Here is a 23,919-nt window from a genome sequence, read left to right as displayed (position 1 = left end):
ATTAGTCTACAGCCAATTATTAATCACCCAGTCTAAGCACAGTGAAGTATCAAGTGGAGAAGCATGGACATGCAGGTGCACACTCACGTACACACTGCACTGCAGATATCATGCTGGACTTACAGTCCAGGAAATTGAAGCCTTCTCCTTAATCACAAAAGAGGAAGGGACAGATGAGATTTCACTGAGCCCTCTCGAGCAGTGTGCTTTATGGTGTATCTGCTCCCTCTGTATGTGCATCAAAATTCAAATTAACTTTTATATGCCCAAACCCTATTAAGGTTAAGGCCTTACGTATTTAAATTTGTACTCTTATTTCCTTTTGGGAGGGCTTGGGGATACATTTTAAGATACATTATTTATTTCCATATGCATTGCAAGTCACCACCACAGAACCCGATAGCTTGCTAACATTCTTATTTTGAAACAAGTGTGCTTTTACTTCGTAGCCAGCATGGCTGTCTGCCAGAGCAGCAACGTGAGAATATTGCAAAGGGGGAGCCACTATAACTTGAGATCCCTGAGGCACTGTTCTGTGGGCGTGTTCCCACATGCTGAATTTAGAGCCCCATTTTCATACTTTGCAGTGCTTCCGTTGCGATTGGCATGGATACGGCGGGAAAACTACAACTTCATTGCACCTAAGGAAGGCACATGGGCAACAGCAGTCAAAATCATGGCCTGACCCCTCACTGTCTCAGTTTAGGACCTTTAAGGGGAAGTTATGACATTTATATCTTATTTTTCTTTTTTTAAATTAGATATTTTCTTTATTTACATTTCAAATGTTATCTCCTTTCTTGGTTTCCCCTCTGAAAATCTCCTCCCCTTTCCCCCCTCCTCCTGCTCAACAACCTACCTACTCCTGCTTCCTGGCCCTGGCATTCCCCTATACTAGGACATAGAGCCTTCACAGGACCAAGGGCCTCTCCTCCCATTGATGACCGACTAGGCCATCCTCTGTTACATATGCAGCTGGAGCCATGAGTCCCACCATGTGTTTTCTTTGGTTGGTGGTTTAGTCCCAGGGAGCTCTGGGGGTGGGGGTACTGGTTAGTTCATATTGTTGTTTCTATGACATTTATATCTTAAGTGGTTATTTATCGCCACCTGATTTAAGATATGATCATCTGCCACATAGCGCATCCCAGCTGTGACGTATGTGGTAGAGAACTTCACAGGACAAGCTGAAGGATGACAAAACAGCCTGGTATGGAAAAGTGAATATTTTAAATGTTTGCTAGGTATATATAGCCATAACAACTGAAACCTAATAATAGGTGTTTGAAAGAAGAAATGTAATATGAGCATGCATTTCACAAATCAATTATATTTTGTTATGCTCAAATAGCCTTATGGTTAACTGACAGGAAAGGTCATTTCCCAGTGAGCTAGACTCACAAGCCAACATAATCATCTATTCAACTTTCTTCAGCAAAGGCAATCTGTCATCACTTAGGTTTTTACCAAAGTGATCAAGGGCGTTAGTTTAAGGGTTTAAACGTCCAGATTTTAAGAAGTAATAGATTTGATATATAGTTTTAGAAATGTTTACAAACACAAAACTTAAAAGAGTGAATTGCAGTTTTAAAGTGCAAATACTGTATACGACAGATACAAGTGATTGATTGGCTGACTCTCAAGTGCTGTAGATTTTAATGTTTTCATCGTTGATCAGAAAGAGAAGATTAGAGAAAAGAAAAAAATTCAAAGCTCACTCTAACACCCCATGGTCTGTTATCAGAGAGTCAGAGAAAACATAAGCATTCTTCAAAAGAAAAATTGTTTTTGTTAGAAAAACTCTACCCAGCTTTCTATCTCATATTAAATTCTCCTACACTCCAAATAAATGTTATTTTTGCCTTTCACAGTCTTAGTGACTATTCTTCATAGAAAAGTGATATGAAACCCTGCTATTTCAAAGTAATTATTTATTCTAACTTTTTTGATGTTTTTAGGCCGGGTATGGGTCAAAAGTGATCGATATCACCTTTGCTGAGTTTGATCCCTCATCCTAGAGTCAGTAAGTCCCCCTGCATCCACCAACTTGGCAAGCATATTGGTAGACATGAGACATCTTACATGTGAAACGCTAGTGCTCACCATAAATACCACCGTGCTACTGACAACCAAAAGTACCAATCGTGGGTAGAAATAAATACTGCTTGGAAATCTACAGCTAGATCCTGCCACACCGAGTGTAGATGTCTCCTCCCTTCCCAGTCCTTAATATTGAAATCCTAACTCACAAGATGACATGCTGGGAAGTGCGAGCCTCTGGTAAGTGATTAGATCAGCGAGCCCTCACGAGTGTCGAGTGGCCCAGAGAGTGAAGAATGACTCTCATGTAATACCCTTGCTATTACAGAAGAAACGGAAGTCAAAGGATAGAGGGGCATAACAAACCCATGTCTCCATAATTTTCTATGAATCTGTATAGTCAGAGGGAAACAGTCTGAAAAAAAAAGCCAGGACTTTTATGGAAACTTAAATGAATGTGTAGAGTCAAATTTTAAAAATATCGCCTCCCCCAAGGACAGAAGGTGTAAACTATGAATTCCGTGAAGTGATTTGTGTTCGTGTACCCCTTTGATTTTGCTGTGGATGAATTCTTGCTCCTGAGCAGAATAAATTGTGAGGAAGTCACTTCGCAGCCAGCCGCAGACAAATTCAAAGGTGGCCCACTCCGCTGGGTGGGTGTGGAAGAGGTACTCGGCGTTCTGATAGAAGAGCCACGGCGCATCTGCAAGGAAACCATGTGATCATGAGGATGCTCTCAGGACCAGTGAGAGATGTAAGGTGGGCTTGAAGGAGTGCGGGCTGTGATTGACTCCCAAACTGTAATCTGGTCGTTTGACATTTTAAAAAGGGGGTGTAAGGATGTATGGATACACACACAGACGTGCATGTGTGCACACCTATAATTCACTTATTTTCTTAGTCTACCTCACTTGAGAACCCTTCACTAGTTTTCTTCTTTTTTAAAAAATAATTCTTTTCTAAAAAGATTTATTTGTTTACTTCCTCTTATTTCATGTATGTAAGTACACTGTAGTTGTCTTCAGACACACCAGAAGAGGACATCAGATCCCATTACAGATGGTTGTGAGCTACCATGTGGTTGCTGGGAATTGAACTCAGGACCTCTGGAAGAGCAATTGGAGCTCTTAACTGCTGAGCCATCTCTCCAACCCCCTTTACTAGCTTTCATAGGCCAGGAATAGATCCATATTTTAAAATACTGTGCCGTGAAAATGGAGGTGTGATGTTAATTTCAACCCCACTTAATGAGTATATCTATTACTTTGATTATGCCCTTCTTGATCTGCTTTTGAACTAATTTGAACTAATCAGTCCCATATTGATATATAAGAGAATGGGTGTGTGGAAAGATAGTATAATGCACTAATACCAGCCTCTCCTTGGTGTGATTTAGAAGTTAGAGAACTATCAAGTTGTCCCTTACCGTACTGGTACCAGTCTGGAAAATTGGGTCTCACATCTGCAGAGCAAAAGCAAAACACATTGCCTGAGACTTCTGCACAGTTTCTGAACTCCCTCAGCTCTAACCACACTATTCTTACTTCACCTTCAAAAAAATAAGTTTAAAGACAGATATGCTCTGTACTGTCTAGACTCTGTGAAGAGTTAGAATGTGCGGGGGAATCTCCTGAGTCCTAAAGCAAGGACCTGGTCACATGCCAGCGACTACTGTGTGTGAGACACTGTGCTGGGTGCATCCACACACTCAGAGTGCAGCACTCCTGTGTGCTTGTGATGTCAGAGGGATATTTCTATCTTCTGTGCTTACTCTTAGTGACCTTCATTCCTAATGCACAGCCTGGCACAGGGTACTTCGCTGTTTTCCCTCCTTTGTGCTCCCGGCTTTAACTAAGCTAGCATAGCTAGGTTCATCAGGCAGATTGTTGGCAGTGTGGCTCAGGGCTCTAGTGCTGAGATTATGAATCTCTGGGACCCTTCATTTGAGATAGTGCTGCGTATCATTCAAATGCAAACATACAGTAAAGAGCTGGTACCTCTTGGAATTTTGCATATCCACTCGTGTTTGGAGGCACAGTTCGAGGGCAACAATGTTTTGTTTGCCTTATACACAGCACAATTTTTTGCATCTTCTTCAAAATAAGCATTGTCTAAAAATGAAGAGACAACCTGCGGCAGACGAAGTTCATTATTCCTCAATGATGATCCCCCCAAAAGGAGTTTCAGAAGACTCAAGGCACCCAGGAATGTAAGCACTGTTGGCAGTGGCTCTCAACCCATGGGTCGCAACCCCCTGGGGGGTTGAACAATCCTTTCACAGACCATCCAAATACTCAGGCATTTACATGATGATTCATAACAGTAGCAGATTTACAGTTAGGAAAAGCAATGGAAATCATTTTACAGTTGGGGGTCACCACACCATGAGGAACTGTATTAAAGGGTCAGAGTGTTAGGAAGGTGGAGAGCCACTGTTTAAGGGACTTCAGAGGGATCTTCAGAAAAGTCTACATGTCATTCCAGGGTAAGATTGATCCACCTTTGTGAAGACTAAGGGTACTTCACATTTTTTTTCCTGTTTTTTTGTTTTTGTTTTTGTTTTTGTTTTTTTTCTTACAAAAAGGCATGCAGAGCTGTGGAGATAGGACAGCTAGTCAGGTGCTTGCTGTGCCAAGCATAAGGACCTGGGTTCAATCTGAAGCACCCACATTGATGATTAAGGGGAAAAAATCCCGTAGAGCAGTGCATGCCTGCTGTCCCAGTACTGCGGAAGTGAAGGTAAGAACCCTGGGCTTGCTGGGCAGCCAGCACAGCCTAATTGATAAGTTCCAGGTTTAGTTGGGAAGTCCTGTCTCAAAAAAGGTAGAGTGTGGTTGAGAAAGACACCTGATATAGACTGCTGGCTTCCCCACACATACAGACGTGCTCAAGCGTGCGTGCATACAAGAATCTTTCTACTGTTTTCTCCAGAGGAAATCAGATGCACACTTTATTCTGAGCTTGTAATGTCATAGTGGTTTGAATAGCAGCCCCCCTTGGCTCATAGGGAGTGGTACTATTTGCAATGATTAGGACCTGTGGCCTCGGAGGAGGAAATGTATCACTGGGGGTGGGCTTTGAGGTTCAGTTGCAGAGCCAGGCTTAGACTTCCCTCTCCTTCCTGGTATCTGCCAATCTGGCTGTAAAACGCTTGGCTCTCTCTCCAGCAGCATGTCTGCCTGCGTGCCACCACGCTTCCTGCCATGTGATAATGGACTAAACCCCTGAACTGCAAGCCAGCTCCAATGAAATGTTTTCCTTTGTAAGAATTGCTGTGGTCGTGGTGTCTCTTCATGGCAAGAGACCGTTGACTTAGACAACTCTTTCCTGGGGTTTGGGGTAAGCTTAGAGTTTTAGGGATGTCCCAGATTTTGGTATCATCTTTGATGCCAGCTATTTTGCTAAGCACTTAAATAAAATGCTAAGCATTATGTTTTAAGGACTAAAGTCTAAGTCTTTTTGTTTGTTTTAGTTTTAGTTTTTTGAGAAAGGATCTCAGAACTTAGCCTTGGCTGGCCCAGAACTCATTGTATAGACCAGACTGGCCTCAAACTTATAGAAATCCGCCTGCCTTTGTCTCTCACATGCTGGATTAAAGGCATGTGACTGTATGCCTGGCTCCAGAGATAGCTTCCATAAACCAGAAAACTAGCATTGTTCTGAGTGACCACATATTATATATAATTCCTACAACAGACGTTTTAAAATGAGGTGTAAACCTTTTCAACTATTTAATGATTACCTGACAGAAATGTAGATGAACCACAAATGAAATTAAGGTTAAAATGTAGAAAAATAAAAGGATGTATTGAAACAACTTTGAACTATTTAAATATGCACAAAGGCATATATCAGCTTATCCGGTGCGTCTATTCTCATGTTAGGAGAATGACATGAGTTACGTCCAGTGGGCTGTGCTGAGCACCATCAGGACATCAGTGTGCTTAGTCTCATTGGTTCTTAAGCAAATTGTTGTCCTTCTGTTATGACCGAGTTTGAGTGACTAAAAGAAAGTATTTCAACTTCTAATGTGTTTCGTTTCATTCCCCAAGAGCAAAATGGCTTTAGCACTCCTTCCATTTCTGGGTCTCAGCTGCTGCTTTAGCAAAAGAAATGGGCAGAGCTGAGGGATCCAAATCCTCTCCATGTCTCTTTACACTCTATTCTTGACACCCTTTTTCAAAGCAGCAATGTTGGCGTGGAAAATGGGGCTAGGATCATGTTTAAACTAGCATTTCTCTGCTATTATTGTTCCCTGTAGAAGAAGCACACAGGTTTTCTTGTTTGGTTGGGTTTTTTTTTTCCTTCTTCTTCTTTTCTTTTAACTCTCCTCTCAGCTACAAATTTGAACCCTGTCCTTTGAATAGGCTTTTTCCCCCCTCCCAAGCTGGTCTTTATCTACACTTGGCTGCTGGTATTGTACAAAGTGGGACAGCCCTGGACAACCTGTGTGCAGATCCTGGCTGCCCTGCGTAGTACGTTATGTGGATTAATTGTTCTATTGTCCACTGGCACAGGCTCTTAAGAAGGTCTGGGAAACAGAAGCTGTCTCAAATGGTCCCTGAAGGCTGGCTCTAACCGCCCCCTTTCAGAGTTGAAACGGTGTCATGTAATTTTCCTTGTCACCTTGATAGAAATCTGAGAGTTCCTCAATGCACCTGGAAAAACAATGCACCATCCAGGTCCTTCCTTCCTTTCCCAGAGTTTGTGAGTATGGAGTGGACTGAAAAGCAAACCTTTGCCCTTCTGAAACTACCTGGTCTGAGTTATTTCTAAGTCTGATGTCCTTTGTCCTTTTTCAGAGATAGAGTAAAAATACTCTCGGTCTTGGTCTTGGTCTCGGTCTCGGTCTCTCTCTCTCTCTCTCTCTCTCTCTCTCTGTGTGTGTGTGTGTATGTGTGTATGTGTGTATGTGTGTATGTGTGTTGGGGAGTGGGGACAGGCAGAGACCAGAGAAGGGTGTCCTGTGTCTTTCTCTCTGTTGACCTCTCTACATTATGGCTTTGACAGAGGATCTTCTCACTGAACCAGAAACTCCCTGCCGTTCTGGCCAGGCTAGTTGGCCAGCAAGTTCTAGAGACCCACCAGTCTCCTTTCCTGAATACTAGAGTTATATGTAGTTATGCTTAGCTCTTTATGTGGGTACTAGAGATTTGAACTCAGGTCCTCATGAGTACAGAGCAAGCATGCTTTCCATTAAGCTCTCTCATAAGCTTCTGGGTAGTTTCTTTCTCACTGTGACATGGAGAAAGGCTACATACTCACACAGTCAGGCAGTCTGCAGAAAAGGAGGGTGGCTTAGAAGCCTGGAATTACTGTAAAGACCAGCCGTTTCCCTAAACTGGGAAGCAGATTAGGGGAGTATTTTTGGAGATTTGGATTTCCTTTCAGGATGAAATACAGGCATCTCAGAAGAGTATAGTCACCTGAGATTTCCCAGGACCTTAGTACAACCACTGTCTTAGCCAAGGCCTAGGCAAGTTTCCCAAAGTGCTACAGCCACTTCCGGGTCCTCTTGATTGTTTTACCGAGTGAGTACCAGACCACCTGGCTTGGCTACATCTCCTGTATATAGTGTGAAACAACTTACAGGCGACCCATCAGACCACGCCCAAGAACCGGCATTTAGTGGGTTCCTTCTATTAAATCCGATCCAGAACTGCCTTTCCTGTGTCCTGGGAAGAGAAGAAACAAAAGCGTTCTTTTCAATCTCATTCCTAACATCAGATGGAAGGTTCTGTGAGCCGGTGAATCGTGAACAGAAAGAACCGATGCTAGCTCCTTGGGTACTTTCTCTAGCTCCTCCATTGGGGGCCCTGTGATCCATCCAATAGCTGACTGTGAGCATCTACTTATGTGTTTGCTAGGCCCCGGCCTAGTCTCACAAGAGACAGCTATATCAGGGTCCTTTCAGCAAACTCTTGCTAGTGTATGCAAGGAGCTAAAGAGATCTGCAACCCTATAGGTGCAACAACATTATGAACTAACCAGTACCCTGGAGCTCTTAACTCTAGCTGCATATGCATCAAAAGATGGCCTAGTCGGCCATCACTGGAAAGAGAGGCCCATTGGACATGCAAACTTTATATGCCCCAGTACAGGGGAACGCCAGGGTCAAAAAGTGGGAATGGGTGAGTAGGGGAGTGGGGGGGAGAGTATGGGGGACTTTTGGGATAGCATTGGAAATGTAATTGAGGAAAATACCTAATAAAAATATTAATAAAAAAAGAATAAACAAAGTAAAAGACAGAAAAAAAAAGATCTGATGCTAATTGGCAGGGTCAGACAATAAATGGATTAAGCATCCTTTTGCATGCAATGTCCTGCGTTTGTGAAATGAGGAGAGGCGTCTAGATTCACATGCTCCTGTGTGGCTTGCTCGGAGCTCATGGGGAGAAAAATAAACCTATACTGAGAATAGGAACTTGTCATCAAGAATGGAAATATCCTTCAATCAGGCCATAAGCACATGAAAGTGTAAGCTGCCTGGAAATCCTAGAGCTTAGCATCACTGGATGACTTTAACTGTGCTACTGCTTACTGCTCGACTTTGCGTTCTGCGCTGTTTTCCTATGGTTTGGTTTATTTCTCTTTTACCAACTGTTTGTGTATTTTATACAGGTTTATTCCTATCATCCCCATCTACTAACAGGGACACACAAAGTTTGCAGAGTTTTTTTTCCTTCCAGTTTCCAACATAAATAACTCTGAGGCAAATCAGCCTGGGCTATGGTAGATTAACTTGAGAAGTCGCCACTGGTTTAGACTGGGCAAGAAACTTCACAGAGAATCATCGTCTCTCCTATTAGGCAGAGAACAAATCTGTCAGATTGCAGGGTACTCAATAAATCAAGCAATAAAGCCTAATTGTATGACGAACCATCTCACTGAGATAATTTTCTGAGAATAATTTTGAAGAATTAAAGATTTAAGAGACTCAGAAGTCGTGACAGATGCTTTCTCATGCTTAACGCAGAGGAGCGCGCTCCCTCTGCGGGGTCAGTTCTCCCATGTGTTAGACAGAGGTCAAAGGTAAATGAAAAGCCTCTGAGGTCACTGGTGCCTGGGTGGCTACTGGTGATGTCACACTTCTGAGAAGATGAGGGTGACCCGTGGAAGCCAGGTCAGGGCTGTTAACCTCCAGGAGGCAGGCTAGGAACCAGCTTCACGCTCCCCACACTGGGAACATTTGGTCTATTCCTCACTGATTTTCCCGTTCTTTGTTTTCCCTGTTCTACTGGCTCACAGAAGACAAATTGATATTTATTTCTCTCCACTAATTTCCTAAATTGTGTAATTTTTAAATAACACACATTTGACACAGCTGAATTCCCTTGGTAGCATGAGCAAAAATAAAGCATAAATCATACAACATTCATGTTCAGATGCTAAAGATCAATATTTTGAAAGATGCACAGAGTTCTGGTAGGAATTTTAAGTATGGACAGAAAGAATGTCATTACCGTCAATCTTTAAAGGGAAAGTGTTTACAGATCTGGTCTATGAGCAGAATGTGTAAGCATGGCTTGCAAGGGGTTAAAGTTCCAAAGGACAGCGGAACATGGGACAGTGGAGGCTGTCCCTCAGAGCTGGCAAGCACCCCAGCCTCACAAAGGCTGAGGTGCCATAGGGGGCTCTGTCTCCCATGGTGCCCAGTATGTAGGCTCCGACTGAAACCAAGGGCTTAAGTCAATGGTTCCCTTAGGAACAAGTGGTTCCATGGGCTGTTAAGATTATTTCAGGGGGAAAACCATTTGTAGAGAAAGCACTTCTTGCTAGAAGTCTTCATAATACTGATTATTCATAGCATATTTCTAATAGTGTACATTGTTTTTTTTTTTTTTTTAGTTTTATTTGATCCCTCTGATGCTATATTCCTTACCCCTCTCAAAGAACAATAACAATAGCTTCTCCACCAAATCCTTTCCATATGGAACCGCTCTAAGATCACATGCAAGGTCATTTTTGTAAATGTTAAAGGTGAATAATTATGGGAGTACCTTATGAAGCCTTTAGTTACTTCCAATTTAAACTTAGTTAAATTTAACTTAGTTAAACCGGGGTTGGGAATTTAGCTCAGTGGTAGCATATACCCTGGATTTGGCCACAAACAAAATGAATAAACCAACCAGCCAGCCAGCCAGCCAGCTAACTAACCAACCAACCAACAAAAACCAGACTACAGTTATAACTTCATGAGTATGGGCATTCTAACAGTTGATACACACTAAGAGGTGACCATTGATTTTTTCAAATGTACAATTACAGCCCTGGTTTGGATTGTTTTTAAACCGATGGGATTCCCTTCCCCAACAAAATCTTAAATGAACTCTAATCTATGGGAAATCCTTATCAGTAGAATGGCATTATGTTTTCTGGGGGCTCGAAAGCAAGGAACTAAAACTCCGCCCAAATAGTCCCATTTAATCTAAGACCCCCTGAATCCTCAGACAACATGTTGAAAATCCACCAAACTAGATACAGTTAGAAGCAAAGCTCTGAAAAATATCTGATAGAAGACACAAAAAAAATATTTGAATATCTAAACAATGATCATTTTGTTCTTTATTTTTATGCAATGTGAACTTGGTGCAGTATAAACACAAAACTATATGAGGATAATATTTTTCTTTCACAAGCAGCGACCAGCTATTTTTAAAAGCAAAACAAATGCTGACATTGTAAACAACCACTTGGGATAGTCATCCCTAAGAAGGCACTGCTAAGAGACAAGTTTTGACTATAATCTTCTCAAAATTAGTAAGTATTTACCAATTAAATTTTGAATGTAGAAGCTCATTCACGAAATTTTCTTCCTCTATATGGGCAAAGCTTGCGAGGTGAGCCCCAAACTCCTCACAGAATGCTTCTGCTTCTCTCCACGATCTTTTCATCAGGACTTTTTCGCTATGAAACACCTGTAGAGCAACACAAAGCTGCCAAGTGTTCCTTTTCTTTACTCTATTGCAGGGGCATTCAGGGGAGAAGCGGAGACTTCCTCTATGCTGAGCATGGACTCTTTCCACTGAGCCAGACATCTGCCCCTTTCTTATTCATCTTTGAAATTTTGATTTGAAGGAGTAACATATATCACACCAGAATATGCCTAGTTCTTAAAAGATTTTCTGCTTCCTCTACCTTCCTTGGCTTCTTTTTCACTAAACCTCTTATGACAGACATAGAGCTTTCTCTTAATAAATGTTTGTCAGTATATAAGGAAAATCAGGTCAAGAGACATTAAGAATACCGTAAGGTCACACACCTATAAACTTGGCTTAGGCCCAGAATACCTTGTTTCTAGAATCTATCCATTTCTATTCTGGCAGCCTGCCTGTGGCAAGTTAGAATTCAAGAAATGACAATGACGTTGTTGGATCCATCACAGGCAAGGATAAACAAGGCCCAAGGCCTTGAGCAGGTCTGTTTCTAGGGTCTTTGGGCCTTCGATGAGCTGACAGTGCCATGATGTCTAACTTCTCTGCCAGGCATCAGCTGTTGTGGTACCAGGAAGTAGTTGCTTTTGGAGCGTCTGCTTTTGCCTTATGATCCCACAGGAGGCCAAAGGCCCAGAGCTCCCAATCTGGGGCTCTGCACCCTTGCTGTTTGTAAATAAGGTTACTAAGCTTGGCCCTCTGATGCTGCACATACAATCTCTGGCCAGCTTTCCCTGGGCTCTGATTTGCCGAGACCAGAATGAATGCCTTTCCAAATCCTGTGGACCACAGCACAGCCTTTCCATCTTTTAAATGATACGTCAAAACTTGCCTCCTTTGGGAACCTCTGCCTGAATCACTCTAAATTCATAAATCCACCATCACGCACATCGGGCACAACTTGCATTTGTTGACACGTCAGGGTGACAGATAGTAAAATACCACTGTACCGCTAGTCCCAAGACCCAGGGATTTATTCCAACTTTGTCAATAAATAATTGTGATTTTGGGCCAATCACTTCATCATACTGGCTTTGATTCACTCATTTCTGAAGTTTAACTTATTGCTCCATGAGGTTGTATCTGGGTTCTTTATTTACGAGTTTTAAGTAGGGATTTCTTGTGTATACATTTTAAATGAAGAGTGTCCAGCCGTGTTTCCGGTTACATTCCTACAGCAGTGTTTGTGGAGTTCTGTCTGTCTCCATCTTGGATGTGCCCATCGGATGGGGAAGGACTTTCCCACAGGTTTGGAGAATTTCTCCCTATCAGATGAACCAAGAGAAGACTACCAAACATAAGACTAATTTTTAAAACGTGGGTATTTCTAATAAGACAGTTGTGAGAATTGGTTTAAATCTCGGATCTAAAGCAGATTTGCAAGCAGACATTTCTTCCAGGATTTTGCATGTATATCATGTGTATGTCTCATGATATACATAGATAAGTAGAACATTTGTAATCTGGAAATGGAAGTTATTAACTGCTTTTAACATCTAAAACTTGTGTGGAAGTGACATTCTTGCCTTCTGACTGTTGTAAGTGGGTACACCATTTCATGTTCTAAACACTGCATAAAGTGACCTTCAGGTCATATGTACATAGGGTATATAAAACAAATTTACTTTGTATTTAGACTTAAGTCCCAACCCTAAGATATCTCCTTATGTATATGTAAATATTGTAACACCTTAATCTCCAAACCTTCTTGCTTTAAGCATTTATGTGTACACACACACACACACACACGGATATATATATATATATATATATATATATATATATATATATATATATATAATATATATATATATCCATGTGATATATATATATGTATAAACATTATATATAATGTAAATATATAAAATGGAGAGCTGGCTCAGTGGTTAAAAGTACTGACTGCTCTTCCAGAGGTTCTGAGTTCAATTCTCAGCACTTACATAGTGACTCATGACCATCTATACTGGGATCTGATGACCTCTTCTGGCATACATGGAGACAGAGCACTCATATAAATAAATAAATAAATAAATATGTAAAAAAACCTTTAGGGAAATTACATGTATATAAATATATATCTTTATGTAAATATATACATAGACATATAGGTACATATGTATATATACATACACAAATACATATACATATCAACCATCTGTATTACCTGGCTTGATCTTCAGGTGTCTAGCAGGTTTTAAAGTCTTTCTTTAGTTTAAGAATTATTTTATAACAGTACTTTATGTGTGGCTTACAAACAAGACAGGACATCACAATGTTAATACCCACTGAGTGCTGGCTTCCTTTATTTGCTACATGCTTGGCAATACAAACAGCACTGACTGGCCTTTGTACTTATTATAGGAAGACAATTTCATAAGTGACCATGGCTGGCCTTACTTTGCTCCTTCTTGATTGCAAATCTGCTTTAGAATGTACTGAGAATGCCACACTCTGAGGAAAGGAGGGACTGTCCTTGTCCCTCCCAGAACAGGGACTCCTGCAGTGTTTCATTCCAGTGGACCCAAGTCGTTTGTGAGCCCATAGAAGCGGGCTTTCCTAACCCCTGAGCTGGGGTAGAAATATAGTCCATCTGCCACCCTGGGTAGCTGTCCTGAGCCTCAAGGGATAGGCTTGTCAGGATCCTAGGCTTCTACTGTTTCTTGTAGCCTATCTGTGAACAGTAAAGTAGATTTGCCTGACTTATGGGAGTGGTCTGCCATACTGGACTTGAACTCTGGCAGGTGAAATTGTACAAAACTTCCCACCAGTTCTAGGAACTGGTCAAACATTTAGAATCCTTTCCTAGGGTGCTGACCTCATGCATAGGGCTCTATTCCTTGGGATTGATACTGACACATGGTATTTCTGTTTTTAGTGACATTGGGGATAGTTGCTATTTAAAAAGAATCATAATTATTTGGAATATAAACACAGGAGAGAGGCAATGGATAGATGGATAGGGGCTATGCATATGCTGTGTACTAGGCCCTGTGACAGAAAGCTTAGGAAGAAAAAAAAAAAAAAAGAAGAGGACCCATGGACCAAATGAATATGCAGAAAGCTTTGACATCACCTTGAAGCAATTGGCCAGACCAGTGGCTGATTCCCAATCCATATAGCACGGGTGAAATGGCCAACCCCCTTCAAACTCTGTTTTCTTCCAGATTTTGACTGGTGTCTTGCACAGAGACATTGCCTTAAAGTTGCTACAATCCTTCACTTCCCAGCGACCAAGCGAACTTCCTCCTCGCACGACAACACAGCCACCAGGATTGCCTAAAAGCAGAAAACACGCCATCTTAATATTATACGATTGGAACAATTTGTGTTCCAAAAGACAGCTCTCTGGAGTTTTGAATAATTGACACATCATAATGAAGCACCAGAGAAGAACAATGGAGATGAAGAAAGATGCTTCATTGGCACAATTATCTCATTTCTCTTCATCTCTGGAGAGAAGAACAGAAAACAGGATCATGAGAGAAAAGAGGCTGTGAAGCCTGAAATTTGGACATTGTCTGCTTTGAGCTCACATGGTGAGTGAGGGGAAGTGAGGTGCAGTTCCGATGTGAAGCTGAAGAATGCCCCACCGCACCTCATTGCAAGGATCACAATGAGAAGTGCACAATGCTCATCCCCCGAGAGCGAGGTGCATCAGGGCAAACTAGTCAGATGAATAATGGATTCAAGGCAGACAAGAAACACAACAAAAGACCCAAACTCTAAGCCACAAGCCATGGAGAATGGAGAAAATGAGATAAAGTCTTGAAATGGGATCTCAGGGGGTTGGAGGCAGAAATGGCAGCTATCAGGGAAATGAAGGGAGAGAGGCTTCTAAACGAGACACAAAGCACACTGAGCTCAGTGAGTACTGTGTAAAATATTAGAGGTAAAATGTCTTCAGTTATGGATGAAACTTCACTTGCTCTTTTGTGTGTGTTGAGCATGAAATAACTCTTTCATAGAAACAAGTGTTCAGAATTCTAATGAAGACTTTGAAGACATGGATTTATTAATTAGTCCAGGCTGGGTATCATGTTTGTGATCTTCCTTTCTCTGTCTCCTGAAAAAATGTGTGGACCACCATGCCTGGCCCATCAAAACAACATCTAGACTAAGTGAAGTTTCTTAAGTTTGTACAAAATGTATACAATTTATAGGACCACCAAAAACCTACATTTCACATTTCAATGGATATTAGCTGAAAACAATCCTGTTATAAAAATTGGATGAGACCGATAGGAACTGAGGAGCAGCCTGGGACAGGATCCTTCCAGTTTCTGTCTTTGCCCTGGAGCTGACCCTGTGCCACAGCTCTCCATACCCAAATCCCACTGGGAGAGAGCTGGTCTCCCAGAAGTGGTGACACACCTGAGAGCACAGTTGAGACCACCACTTCTGCTCAAATTCCTGGCCCAAGAGGGATCTTCCCAGAGCCATCAGGACACAGGAACCAAGGAACAGCAGGGGACAGGATCCTTCCAATTTCTGTCTGGGCCCCAGAGCGGACCCTGTGCTACAGCTCTCCATATAGAAATTCCACCTAGAGAGAACTGGTGTGTTCCAGGAGTGCTGACACATAGGTTTACAGGAGGAACAAGCCACAGCCAGAGACAGCCAAGACCAGCTAACACCACAAATAACCAGATGGTAAGGGCAAGAACAAGCAACAGAAATAAAGGCTACTTGGCATTATCAGAACGCAGTTCTCCCCCTACAACAAGCCCTGGATAGCCCAAGGCACTGGAAAAACAAGACTCTGATTTAAAATCACATCTCATGATGATGTTAGAGGACTTTAAGGACATAAATAAGTCCCTTAAAGAAATACAGGATGTTTTAGTCAGGGTTTCTATTCCTGCACAAACATCATGACCAAGAAGCAAGTTGGGGAGGAAAGGGTTTATTTGGCTTACACTTCCATACTGCTGTTCATCACCTAGGAAATCAGGACTGGAACTCAAGCAGGTCAGGAAGCAGGAGCTGATGCAGAGGCCATGGAGGGATGTTACTTACTGGCTTGCTTCCTCTGGCTTGCTCAGCCTGCTCTCTTATAGAACCAAGATTACCAGCCCAGAGATGGTCCCACCCACAAGGGGCCTTTCCCCCTTGATCACTAATTGACAAAATGCCTTACAGTTGGATCTCATGGAGGCATTTCCTCAACTGAATCTCCTTTCTCTGTGATAACTCCAGCTGTGTCAAGTTGACACAAAACTATCCAGTACACAGGAGAATACAGTTAAACAGGTAGAAGCCCTTAAAGAGGAAACACAAAAAAATCCCTTAAGGAATTACAGGAAAGCACAACCAAACAGGTGAAGGAATTGAACAAAACCATTCAGGATCTAAAAATGGAAATAGAAACAATAAAGAAATCACAGATGGAGAAACACTGGAGATAGAAAACCTAGGAAAGAGATCAGGAGTCAGATGCAAACATCACCAACAGAATACAAGAGATAGAAGAGAGAATCTCAGGGGCAGAAGATACCATAGAAAGCATTGACACAACAGTCAAAGAAAATGGAAAATGCAAAAAGCTTCTAACCCAAAACATCCAGGAAGTCCAGGACACAATGAGAAGACCAAACCCAAGGATAATAGGTATAGAAGAGAGTGAAGATTCCCAACTTAAAGGGCCAGTAAATATCTTCAACAAAATTATAGAAGAAAACTTCCCTAACCTAAAGAAAGAGATGCCCATGAACATACAAGAAGCCTACGGAACTCCAAATAGATTGGACCAGAAAAGAAACTCCTCCTGTTACATAATAATCAAAACACCAAAAAATGCACAAAACAAAGAAAGAATATTAAAAGCAGTAAGGGGGAAAGGTCAAGTAACATATAAAGGCAGACCTATGAGAATTACACCAAACTTCTCACCAGAGACTATGAAAGCTAGAAGATCCTGGACAGATGTTATACAGACCCTAAGAGAACACAAATGCCAGCCCAGGCTACTATACCCAGCAAAACTCTCAATTACAATAGATGGAGAAACTAAGATATTCCATGACAAAACCAAAATTACTCAATATCTCTCCACAAATCCAGTCTTACAAAGGATAATAGATGGAAGACACCAACATAAGGATTGCTGATAGGAACCTGATACAGCTGTCTCCTGAGAGGTTTTGCCAGATCTTGATCAATATAGATGCTGATGCTTGTGGCCAACCATCGGACTGAGCATAGGGACTCCAATGAAGGAGTTAGGGAAAGGACTGAAGGAGTGGAAGGGGCTTTATCTGGTATCAATGGGAGGGGAAGCCCTTGGTCCTGTAAAGCCTTGATGCCCCAGAGTAGAGGAATGCTAGGGTGGTGAGGCGGGAGTGGGTGGGTGGGGGAGCACCCTCATGGAAGCAGGGTAAGGGGGGATGTGATGGGGGTTTGCAGAGCGAAACTGGGGAAGGGGATAACATTTGAAATGTAAACAAATAAAATATCCAACTTAAAAAATAAAAGAGGAAGGAGCCTCAGTTAAGGGAACATCTTCATGAGATCCAGCTGCAAGGCCTTTTCTCAATTAGTGAGGGGATGGCCTAGTCCCTGTTGGGTGGTGCCATCCATGGGATGGATGTGGTCCTGGAAAGTGGATTATAGGGGAGTATGTGGAGCAAGCCCTGTGAGTAAGCCAGTAAGCAGCATCCCTCCATGGTTTCATCCTCAGCTTCTGCCTCTAGGTTTCTGCTCAGTTTGAGTTCCTGTCTTGGCTTCTTCCTTCAGCGATAGACTACAGTGTGGAAATGTAAGCCAAATCAACCCTTTTACTTCTTAAAAACAAATTGGATGAGACTAAGGACTGGTCTAGCTAGCTGCTTCAAGGAACAGTGCCATTGTCCCTGTTTCCCCTTGAGTCCAGGCTGATCATTCAATGAACGAAACTGACATTCAACAACTACCAGAAAGGATGCATCTACAACATGCTCAGATACAGGGTAGGGTCTGCTCAAAGCAGCCAGGGGGTGTGGGGAGCTCAGAAGGAGAAACAGAGTCTGCCCAAAGAGCTCTGTCAGCAAAGAGTTGGGGAGGTGCCATTTGAGCTGATTTTTGAAGGATGAAAAAGGAAAAGGGTTTTCAAGGTGGCCTTATAAAAATCAAGTGACACTGGAGGAGAGGGTACACCTGGAGACTCTTCATGACAGTTTTGGACATAAAAGCATTTTAAAACTATGAAGTTGTTTGGCATGAGGTATGTATCTGCTTTAATTTCCTCTTAGAAGAAATGGCCACTTTTTATTTTTAGATAGCAGGCAGCTAGAATTGTCCTTATGTATACAGACAAGCTTATGCATCAGACAGACCCACAAAGGTGAAACACGCAGTTGTACAGCAGGAAATACACTAAGCATGGCTTACATTGAACAAAGAAGAGTGTTGGGTTATACAAAGGCCAACTAACGGACATCTACAGTGGCCCAGATAACTACTCAGAACTCATGATGGAGTTGGGATAGGGTAGGGAGGAGGTAGGCAGCAGAGTTCATGACAATGTTTTCTGGTCCAGTGAATATAACTTTGGGATGAGGCCTGTCACCCAGCTGGATCGTAGGCACTAGAGGGAAGCTATGTGCTTTCTGAAGTTAAGTTGAACTGTGGAACCCAGATGCAAGGCCCATACGCACTACTACACCACTGGGCTGTTGTGGTCCATGGGAAACACACAGCTCATCTGATCCCCCCACCCTTCCTTTGAGGCCTCCTGTTGGGACTTTCCCACAGAGGTAGGAGGCCTTCTAGAAAGAATTTCTGAGCCTTAAGTCTGGGATTCTAGTCTCTGCACAAATATTTAATAACTTGACATTTGAATGGATTAATTAACCACCACAAGTTTTGTTGAAACTAGATAATCCCTTTTCTTCTCATGGGTCTTCATGAAGATCAAATGAAATCATTATTAAAAAAGGACTTTGTGAAACAGAAAGCTAGCACCATCTTTATACTTCTTATGGGCATTTTTATTATAAAACTGGGATTTTTTTTTTAATGATACAAGTTCTGCTGTGTGTTCAAGAATGTTTAAAAGGTTTGACTCAGCAAGTTTACAGTAATACTTTTTTTGTTGGCTTTGCATTTTGTCTCACTTCCCCGCATTAGACAATGATTAACTAGCTACGGTTTTAGACGCTGTGGATATTCCAGTCATCTTCATTAGTGAGGAAGGAGATGTTTGTGGCCCACCATGAAGATGGAAAGTGCTGCAGGAGTGTTATTGGTATTCTAAAGTGGTTAACTTAATGTATCATTTGACCCAAATTTTAGTGTCTCAGCCCCAGAGCAGCAGTAAACTGGTGTAATAAAGGGATGTTGGGCTAAGGGAGACACAAGGAATTTGTAAGTCAGTTTGTGGGGAAGCTTGCCGAGCCAAATAATAAGGGAGGGATAGAAAAAAGGGGCAGAGGCAGGCTTCTCCCAAAACTCTGCCCTTCCATTGGATAACCCACTTATCATTGGAGAAGGACTGATACCATCCTTCTCCTCATTGGTGAACCTTAAATCTCACATTTTAATGTATTCTCTTGACCCACCATTCCACCATGCTCCCCTTCACCATCTCCCTAAACCACCAGCAGAGAGACTTCCTGTAACTATGAAACTCAAATTCACGAATCTAGATTTTTCCCATGTGCGGCAGCTAATCATAGAAAGTGAATTGAGCTGTGGAAGCTATCAACTTTGATCTCTCCGGTCAAATCCTTAGGTATAAGCCAACCAAATCAAGCCAATTGTGGTCTCAGGGCAGGAAGGAATTGTTCTGGGCCATGGCATCTCTAGAGAGTAATTTGATTTGGTCTGGTGAGTTCCCTTCCACAGGACTCACACATTCTTACTTCTCAAGTCTCTACCTGCCTCACCTTCCCTCTCCCCTCTTCCCTCTTCTACAGTAAGACAAGCTTCTGGGACAGGGAAGGTAAACTTTGCTGAATACCCGCCATCTGCTTAGCACTGTGTCAGTCACTCTATGCTGCCTTTCTTCTGTTTAACTTCTAAGACTCTCGGAGGCAGAGACTGTGGTAGCATTTTCTGATAGTAAAATTGAGGCTCAAAGATGGTATCACTTGCCACAGGCTGCAGACTTAGAGCACTTGATCCTAGCCTAGAAACTGGACTTATCAGAGTCTAACTGTGAGATGGTACTGAGACCCAGAGATGTATACACAGCTCCTGAAGGAACAAGTTCCGTTGAGGCTATGGACCCTCTGGTACTGCTTAGGTCTCATCAGCTTGACATGAACTGACACATATCTGTGAGGAGGGAGCCTCAGTTGAGGGCTTTCCTACATCAGATTGACCTGTGGGGCATTTTCTTGATTGCTAATTAATGCAGGAGGCCCAGCCCACCGTGGATGGTGCCATCCCTAGGCAAGTAGACCTAGGCAGTAAAGAAAGGTAACCAAGCCAGAGTGAACAAGCCACTAAGCAGTGTTCCATCAAGGTCTCTGCTTCAGTTCCTGTCTCCAGGTTCCTGTCTTGAGTTCTTTGATGATGGACTGTTATGATCAGAATCGTGTAAGCCCCATAAACATTTTCCTTCTGTCTTACATAAGCAATTCTTATAAGGGCAAACATTTAATTGGGGATGGCTTACAATTTCAGAGGTTCCTTCCATTATCATCATAGCAGGAAGTATGGTGGCATACGGGCAGACATGATGCTGGAGAAGTTCTACATCTTAATCTGAAGTCAGCCAGGAGGAGACTGTCTCCCACAGGCAGCCAGGAGGAGGCTTCTGATTCCACACTGGGCAGTTTTTGAGCATAGGAGACCTCAAAGCCCATCTACACAGTGGCACACTTCCTCCAAAAAGACCACACCTACTCCAATAAGGCCACACCTCCAAATAGTGCCACTCTTTATGGCCAAGCATTCAAACACATGAGTCTATGGAGGACATAACTATTCAAACTAGCATACTTCCTAAGCTGCTTTTGGTCAGTCTTTTAGGAAAGCTAGTGAGAATAGGCCTCCTCTTGCACTAAGTTCACGCCCTGTGTACCATCCACCTCCAGTACCCTCCACCCAGCATGGTTCTCTCCTTGTATTGCCACAAGATTCCCTTGAAGAACGCCTATCACTGGTTACCTTGCTTGGCAATGAAGCAACCTGCAAATATGCTCAGAAACAAGGCTGGGCACATACTCAGTATGTGGCATTTCATTTCAAAACCCAGAGGAGCCTTAAACCTGACCATGCTGACCATGGTTTATCGATGTGATGGGTTTCCTAGCCCTTGCTCTGTGAAGGGCACCTTGAAGGATACAAGACTGTCTGGCTTTGCTGGGGTCCAGTTGCCCTTAACTGGCAGGTTTCAACTGATTTGGAAGAACTAGTGCCCAGGTACCCTGGATAGTCCTACATGACTGATCAAGGAATGTCCTGATGCAGAGCTGAAGTTACAGAGTGCCATGAAATAGTGATTTCAGGCCTTCTTTTAATCTGTTGGGACACATCTGAGGCACACACTTACCCTAGAAAAGCTTTGTGCCACCTTATGAGGAAACGACCTCCTGTTTGCCCCTGTAGGGCTGTCTTCACTTACTGGATCTGTTATCTCAGATCAAAGAACATTTCTGTTTCTATGCATTATTCTCTCTCTCTCTTTAATCAGTAGCAATGGCTAGTGTGGTTCAAAACTAGCTTTCATGGTTTAAGGAATGTTCTACTTCTCTCAAAATACTAAGGCTGGAGAGTCCTTTTGCTGTTTTTTAAAAAGGAGAATGTCAGAGTTTCCTGGTGTTGAGAGACTTAAGGATAAAATACAGATAAAAGGCAAATTAAGCAATAAATCTGTGGTCCTGAATTGAAACCGAAATTATGGGTTTGAAAAAAAAAAAACTCATCCTCACATGTGCAGTGCAAGCAAACACACAGGCAACACATTTCCCAGACACGTCCAAGGAAAGAGCTGATAAACAAGAACAAACTCGCAGTGAGCCCCCTTATGGCCTGATTAGTGTAGAGATTACATTACTTCCCATCAAAGGAAAACCTGGGGCTTCCTGATGCCTGGTGCAGGAATTCACTTCTGGTCATAGCAACAGCAAGGGCATGTGGAAGACTGCAAGGGTCGCATCCCTGAAGACATTGCCATCCAACAGACGGGGCATGAGTTTTAGGAACAGCTGCTGTGGATGGAGATAGACCAATGCTTAAAGTACTTACTTCATTGTGAGGCTGGAAGCACCCCTTCGCCTCCAAATGCTCACAGTTGGGAGACACTATCGAGGAAATAATCCTTCTAGAAACTAGGAAACTAGGAAGAGAGGTATGCGAAGCATCTGTGCTGGCTTTCCTATACCATCTGTACCACAAAGCAAAGAAAACACCCACTGTAAAGAGCTGCTTTCTTATGGAAATATCCTGGCTATAAATTGAGACACTTAGAACAGGCCAGGGGATGCAGTTTGGTAGGGGAGCCCTTCCTTATCAGGAAAAGACCTTGCGTTTAGTCCCCAGACCAAAACAAGCAACAACAAAACCGTACTCCGTCAAATCAACAAATCTATGTGCTGATCATCAAAAACTTCCTGTCACAAAGAGAAAATTGGACACTCTGATACTCTACACAGAACAAGTAACTACCTAAAAATAGTTTTTCTCAAGTAAAATAAACCTCAATATTGATCAGGTCTTTGATTAAACAGTGAGGTGTGGACTTTAGAAAATGTATAGGATGGATAACCTCTTACATCAGTAAATAAACTACAAAAGGAAAAAGGGATGGATAAGAAACCTAGATGTTAAAACAAACTTTAGGAAACTTTACTAATAAATTATAGTATGTAATGTTATTTAGATCCTTTTCCAAACAAACCTTAAATATACTACATAGTAGTTAGAATATATATGTGATTATCTATCTATCTATCTATCTATCTATCTATCTATCTAATTTAGATATTTGAGCATTAACTGAAAGATTCATGACATTAAAGAATTATAGTTTCCTGGAAATCAGTTTGGCAGTTCCTCAGAAAATTGGACATAATACTCCCTGAGGACCCAGCCATACCATTCCTGGGCATACACCCAGACGATGCTCCAACATGTAATAAGGACACATGCTCCACTGTGTTCATAGCAGTCTTATTTATAATAGACAGAAGCTGGAAAGAACCCAGATGTCCTTCAACAAAGGAATGGATACAGAAAATGTGGTAAATTTACACAATGGAGTACCACTCAGCTATTAAAAACAATGAATTCATGAAATTCTTAGGCAAATGGATAGAACTAAAGTATCATCCTGAGGGAGGTAACCCAATCGCAAAAGAACATATATGGTATGTATGCACTGATAAGTGGATATTAGCCCAAAAATATCCAAATAACCAAGATACAATTCACAGACCACATGAAGCTCAAGAAGGAAGACCAAAGTGTGGGTGCTTCAGTCCTTCTTAGAAGGAGAACAAAATACTCATAGGAGCAAATATGGAGATAAAGTGTAGAGCAGAGACTGAAGGAAAGACCATCCAGAGACTGTCCCACCTGCAGATTCATCCCATATACAGTCACCAAATGCAGATACTATTGTGGATGCCAAAATGTGCATGCTGGAAGGAGCCTGATATGGCTGTCTCCTGAGAGGCCCTGCTAGAGCCTGACAAATACAGAAGCGAATGCTTGCAGCCAACCATTGGACTGAGTGTGGGGTCCCCAATAAAGGAGTTAGAGAAATGACTGAAGGAGCTGAAGGGGTTTGCAACCCTATAGAAAGAACAACAATATCAACCAACTAGATGCTCCAGAGCTCCCAGGGACTAAGCCATCAACAAAGGAGTACACATGGCTCCAACTGCATATGTAGCAGAGGATGGCCTTGTCATGCATCAAGGGGAGGAGATGTCCTTGGCCTTAGGAAGGCTTGATAGATGCTCCAATGTAGGGGAATCGAAGGCGGGGAGGTGGGAGAACATGGGTGGGTGGGTGGAGGAAC

The 23,919-nt window shown here is 42.3% G+C and overlaps 1 protein-coding gene across 1 annotated transcript in view; it reads right to left on the bottom strand.

Moving 5' to 3' along the window:
* Pla2r1 (phospholipase A2 receptor 1) overlaps positions 1-23,919 on the bottom strand; it is a 144,433-nt gene that overhangs the window by 25,955 nt on the left and 94,559 nt on the right. Inside the window, exons 12-17 of the mRNA XM_021186203.3 lie at positions 14,047-14,249; positions 10,813-10,958; positions 7,631-7,715; positions 4,038-4,170; positions 3,467-3,502; positions 2,586-2,743 (exon numbers count right to left, since the gene is read on the bottom strand). Coding sequence (XP_021041862.1) covers positions 2,586-2,743; positions 3,467-3,502; positions 4,038-4,170; positions 7,631-7,715; positions 10,813-10,958; positions 14,047-14,249 — 761 coding nt within the window. The remainder of the gene's footprint in view (positions 1-2,585; positions 2,744-3,466; positions 3,503-4,037; positions 4,171-7,630; positions 7,716-10,812; positions 10,959-14,046; positions 14,250-23,919) is intronic.

Source organism: Mus caroli, unplaced genomic scaffold, assembly GCF_978045245.1.
Source record: "Mus caroli unplaced genomic scaffold, Mus_caroli_1 scaffold_2, whole genome shotgun sequence".
In the NCBI taxonomy this organism is placed as follows: domain Eukaryota; kingdom Metazoa; phylum Chordata; class Mammalia; order Rodentia; family Muridae; genus Mus; species Mus caroli.
Note: the sequence above shows the minus strand (reverse complement) of the source record. Positions and strands in the feature narration are given on the sequence as shown.